Here is a 6,300-nt window from a genome sequence, read left to right as displayed (position 1 = left end):
GCTACAAGCTATCTGAGGATGGTACTATAGAACGTCACCTCAAGGTAGGCCTAGTGGCGCCATCTCTTGGTCAGGCCGGAAACTTATCAATCCACCCTCGTAATTTCTCTTAGAACAATGCTTGAATATTTTCCTTCAAATAATTATTAATAAATTTGAAACGAATGCGATAGAATTACACCAATTTTTCAACATAAGAATTGTAGACTTGGTACAATAAACATCACACGTATGCTATGAAAATGAATATATTAGTCTAAATTAATCTACTTCTTATGTAAGTATCTTATTAAATATGATAATCGACAAGTTGGCATGTTATGAAGTTGGTTCTCTTTGCGGCTAACAATTATTTCTAAATTCAATAATATATATAAAATTCAAAACATTCGTGCAGTTTATCAATTTTATTTATGCAAATGTAGATAGGAATTTGCGACTTTGATAGACTAGTAACTTTAGGCTGACACACAAATCAAATTACTCTTAAAATTTGTTTAAAATTGTAAGCTTATTGCGTCGGTAAGTTTTTGGTAGCAAGAAATAAAATTTTCTAAGTAGAAAAAAAAAGTGTTTTTTAATTTTGAAATAATTATGCAAGACTCAAAAGTCATTCCATTCCCAAAATTATTAAATGGTAATAAATTGACTACGTCTATAATATTTTTCGCTTATTATTTGTATGTATTAATCCACTCAAAATTAAACCACTTCAAATTTTTTTAACCGTAAAACATTTTTGTGAATCGGAAAATCATCAGGAATTTTTTCCTCTATTTAAACGGCCACCCGGAAATTACTTTTGTGTAATGTTCAAGGTAACAAAAAAAAATCATCCGAACTTAAAAATAACAATAAATATTCCCAATAAATACAGAAATTCTTTATATAATGAACATATATTACTTTTTTGGATTCGGCTAGATAAAAATTTATTTTTAAAAAGTTAAAAATTATGTTGTGTAAACCTTATATAATTTAGAGTTGTAAGACATAGTTGTATTTTGTTTACACAAAATTTTCGTGTTCGATTATAGCAGTTTGAAAATTATAAAAATGGCAAAATTCATGAAAATTATAAGTAAAAAAAATAGTTTTAAAAATACAAAATGATCATGTGTTATTCTCATTTAAGCTAAATGAGTTCCAGGCAACAGATTTTTTAACTTTAGAGAAAAATGGTAATCCAGCAGAATTCAAAGAATTTATTTTTTTTTTGATGAAAAACAAATTACTTTAACAGGCAGGAATTTTTAAAAATAATTTTTAATTTTATGCTCTTACTTGCTATCTAAGATAGTTAATATCTTGATTTATATTTTTATGTTATTAATTGGCAAAGCAGTGCTCCCCGCCTACTATAGCGCGTATATAATGTTGCCTTTTTAAATGATTAAGTATAGATTTAGGTTTTTTTAAAAATAAAATTAACAAAATGAGGTTTTTCAGTCAATGAATTCAATGATCATATAAAATTTCATTTCAACATGTCATAAATTATAGAAAATTTAATGCGGATATTATTAGTATGTATATTTATAAACGCATAATAAAATTAAGTTTTTCAGTAAAAGTATTAACCATTATTATTATATTATTATTAATCCTGGAAAATTTCTTGGACTAGAAATGGTTAACATTTTGGCAATCACCCATATACTTACATGATTGTGTTTTATTATGCAAATAATATTATGCAAACAAATATTTTTCAACCGACCACCGTGAGACCGCTTTTAACCTTCAAGTTCTTGCACTAAACGTTTCTTTACAGAATTCCTGTTTCTTCTGATTTTAAAGTATTTTATATTTAAAAGAAAAATAAAGTATCGAGGACATTTTCAAATAGGTAATATTTAAACTAGCGATCAATTTTTTTAACATATTTCAAATTATTTTTTAGAAATTGTTATTTTAAATTAAAAACTGAGTTAAAATGTATTATAAAAGAATTAAATAAATCGAAAACTGTACGTTTTGCAAAGGTTTTTAAAAATCAAAAAGTATTTATTTGTCACTGAGGTTATTAAAGCGTTTTTTAATTTAAAAGTTCTTTATTTTTTATATTCTTTATATAGTTTTTAACCGGCTTAAATTTGTAAAGGAAAAAGTATTAAGCCCTTTGTTTATGAAATTCTTTGTATAGCAGATCATAACTTTTTGTCATTGATGTTATTAAAGCATTTTTGTACTTGCAACTTTTCTTTATTATTTATTACCTTTGGGTCGTTTTTGAGCGTCTTAATTATTTAAAAACAAAAAGTATTAAATTCCTCGTTAAATAAGTGAAGCCTACTTCGCTTTTTCAAATATTTTAAATTATTGTTTATGAAATGTTATTTTGCATTAAAAACTGAATAAGGAAGTATTATATACAATAAAAGAGTTTGATAAATTAAAAACTGTGCATCTTACGGAGAATTTGAAATTATTGTTCATTACTTTGAGATATTTTATAACATTTTTAAATTCATTAAGAAAAAAAATATCGAGCCTTTTTTGAAACAAGTAAAATTCAATTCTAAAATTTTTCTAAATAAAAAATGGTATATTAAAGTTGAGTTCAACAAATTTTACTTTGAAATTGGCTGAGGCTCACCATATGACTTGGTAGAACCCTGCCTTGAAATTCTTAGCTAAGCTTTTGTCTCCGAGACCTAAGTGCTTGGATAGCGAAGTCGATACAGCGCGCGGTTAGGACACACTTGTTTAGGTAGGGAGGGTTCAATCCCCGGCGAGTGCGATTTTTCAAAACGTCTAGGCATACGATTACATGTTGAAGTAACAGTGTGCGCGAATTTTACGTACTTTAATCATTTAAAAAATGAAGATTATATAACAATAATTTCGAAAACAATTTTTTTTAGAAATAGTGTCCAGTTGAGGAACTAGTCTATTGCTCCGATACTACATATTCTTAGATTAGGAAAATATATTCTTGAAGTATATCAGAAATGATATCTTGGAAGTAAACTATGTTCTGCATTTGAATACATCTCTATATAAAGTAACACAGTAAAGTTTTAGAATAATAAAATACGATATTCTATCTAAGAATACATTTTCTCAGATTAAGAAAAGGTACGCTTGTTCCAAGCATACCGTAGCTAGTACTTATTTATTTGGAACACACTCATATTCTATTGTCCCCATTCTTATCTGCGATTGACTTGAATCAAGTAATATTTCCTTCAGTCTTAAGCTAACTCATAATAATTAAAAAATGGAATTTATATTTTCAGCTAAAAAACTATTTTTAACAATAAAAAAATTGTAACTATATAGGTAAAGTTTTAAGAATAAAAAATAAATTTTCAACTGCAAAGCTACATTTTTAACTAAAAAGTTTAATCTTTCTATTGCAAAAGACGAACATTTGAAAACATACATGAATTTTCAATCACATGGTTGAATTTTAAATAAAAATAGATACGTTTTCAACAAAAAATAGAATAGTTAACATTTTAATTTTCAAAAATTATGTTTAAAAAATAATTTTCCAGCCTATAGTTCAACTTTTAGCCAGAGAAATGAATTTCAACTGCAATGTTATGAATCTTCGACATTTGAGAAATTTTCGACCAAATGGACGAATTTTTAACAATAGAGTTTAATTTTTAAACAAAAAAGATTTAAAATTCAATAAAGAAAAAAGCGTTATGTTTCTTTCAAACTTTCAAGCCGAAAGTATAAATTTTCTGCAAAACAGTTCAATTTTTTCTTGAAAATGGACATTATTGAGAAAAAAATTATTTTAAACTGAATAGTTAAATTTTCAAGTTATAAAGACAAATTTTCTACAAAAAATTTAACCTTTCAACCAATAAGGATAACTTCTTAACACAATTGTCATATTTTCAATCAAATAAGTAAATTCTGAACCTAATTATACAATTTTTAAACACAGCAGATACATTTTCAGCTTAATTTATAATAATAGAGGAGACCTTTCAATAAAAAAGAATCCACTTTTTACCAAAAATATAGTTGGACACAATCTCAGAGCGCGCTTGGTGCGCGGCACGCTTCGCTCGCTAGTTTCAGCACACCTAGGTCGCGAAACTGTTGGTTCTCGCGCTTTGCGCTCGATAATATATTTATCTCGCGCTCCGCACTCGGTCTTTACATTACCCTACACATTTATGCACTGACCACAATGCGCAATTTTCTACATTCTATGTTAAAAACTATTATATCACATGTCTGTTATCATTTTTTTTGTGTACCTTGGTCTGGTACTGCTTATTCTGATATTGCAAAATAATGATCACATTTTATTTTTTCTAATCCTAATAGGGCCCTGCTGTGGTCGTTTAATCATTTTCCCTTTTCTTAAGTGAAGCTGAACCCTTTTTTTTAACTTGTCATTAAAGAAGGTTCTCAAAGTACCTACGGCCTTGACGATTACATTCTCATTGCGATAATCGCGCTTCGCGCTTAACAGATAGGTTATACAAGCTCTATTTTTTAAAATTTGGGCTAATCAAAAAATTCGGCTAGAATAGTTTTGAAATATATTTGGTATCTAGTGAAAATTTGGAATGACATTTTTGGATCTAAAAAAAAAAATAATTTTTCATATTTTTTGAAAATTTTCAAATTTTTGAAAAGTATATAACTTTTCTAATTTTCATAAAACTAAAAAATTTTATTTAGATAATTTGCAAGTCTTTCACCCATCTATAGGAAACTTCACAAAATTTTTTAAAATTTCAAAACAAAAATTTTATAATTTTGAAAATGCGCCTAATTTTTTAATTTTGATTCGAAATATCTGATTAACGAACTTAGCCTTCATTTTGGGTAACTTCAAAAGTGTATCGAATGCGGACTCGATTGGACACATCCTTTAAAAGTTAGCGTGGCTACAAAATTCAGGTAGCCATACATACAGACATACAGACACACAGGCATACAAACACACAGAAATACAGACATACGGACAGACAGACAGACACTGATGAAATTTGATGATTTTCGGATTCTGCGAGTGCCGAAACATAAAGATCCGTTAAAAACAGGGGTCGAAAATTTGGACGATTACATTACATTCTCAGAAATGAGAATGTAAAAAAGGAAAGACTGTGAAGCCCTAATAAGTGTATAGAAGTTTTTATGATTTATGATTATTATTTATTCAGTTAAATTTTTTTTAATCCAGAAACTTTTGGAAATTTTTGGTTCAAAAGGTATTTCCTCGAAACTGTGTTCTATTATAATTAATTTTAATGTCTAGAATTCCTGAAAATTACTCCAAGACTCCTACGACCAAATTTGGACAACCACCAGAAAATGTTCCTATTGTAGTTTGAAAAAAAACCATCTTATAAAAAAATCTGCCCACTTAGCGGAAATATTCTCATCGCGAGCAACTTGCGTTTATTAAATCTCGCGATTCGCGTTAGATAATAGGTTCACTCGCTCTTCGCGCATAGACATTTTATCTCTTTTAGATCGCTAGATTTTTAGTGGATAGTTGTAAATGTATATTTTCTGAACTACCTTGAAATAAATTAAAAAAACTACAATCCTTCTTTCAGACATTTTTTTTATCTCGCGCTTTTACGTTAAAAATTGGATTTTTGTTTTTATATTATTTTTTATAAATAAAACAAAATATTCTATAAGTCTTTCTTTAGATTTTTTTACGAATCTGGAGTCTTTTAACGTTATATTGGAATTTTCGATTTTCTGCATACAATAACTTTTGATGAATAAAAACAAAATGGCGAGTCCTATTTCAAATAGTTAAACAAAATGTTGTAGAATTTTTCAATAGCTATAATTTGTCTCAAAAATCTATTTTGTATTTTGCGTCGTTGGTTCAAAATTTTAATGGTGTGATGTAAAATTTCGGACACTTCCAAAACTTTGTCGATCATAAATAATCATAATTTAATCAATTACAAGGCATTCGTATCTATTTTTTTTAGGTAAACAAATTTCGTCTATCAATTTGTTTTCGCACTGTTTGTCGTTTTTCCAAAAATTTTGCGTCTTTGTTTTTAATGTCATTTGTACATTGGGCGCTACGAAAGTTTTGCAAAACAGACGAACCTTTCATAGTTTTTCGAAGAACTTTCCACCGCAGTGAATACACTTTTCCATACGTCGAAACCAGTCATCGAGACAACCTTGCCATTTTTCTTTTGGAAGATATGCACACGCTTGGTCCTACGCCGTCAAAAGGTCAGTTTCGTTAGTAAATCGACGCCTTTTTAATTGTTTTTTCACTTCCGGAAACAACAAACCAAAGTCACAGGGAACAAGATCTGAACTGTAAGGAGGGTGATCTAGAAT

General features: G+C 28.2%; 1 protein-coding gene across 1 annotated transcript in view; it reads right to left on the bottom strand.

Moving 5' to 3' along the window:
* Positions 1-6,300, bottom strand: part of LOC117170854 (glucose dehydrogenase [FAD, quinone]-like) — a gene marked incomplete at its 5' end in the record, with an annotated part of 30,578 nt that extends 24,278 nt beyond the window's left edge. The window contains one exon of the mRNA XM_033357899.1: positions 6,279-6,300. Coding sequence (XP_033213790.1) covers positions 6,279-6,300 — 22 coding nt within the window. The remainder of the gene's footprint in view (positions 1-6,278) is intronic.

Source organism: Belonocnema kinseyi, chromosome 4 (assembly GCF_010883055.1).
Source record: "Belonocnema kinseyi isolate 2016_QV_RU_SX_M_011 chromosome 4, B_treatae_v1, whole genome shotgun sequence".
Lineage (NCBI taxonomy): Eukaryota > Metazoa > Arthropoda > Insecta > Hymenoptera > Cynipidae > Belonocnema > Belonocnema kinseyi.
Note: the sequence above shows the minus strand (reverse complement) of the source record. Positions and strands in the feature narration are given on the sequence as shown.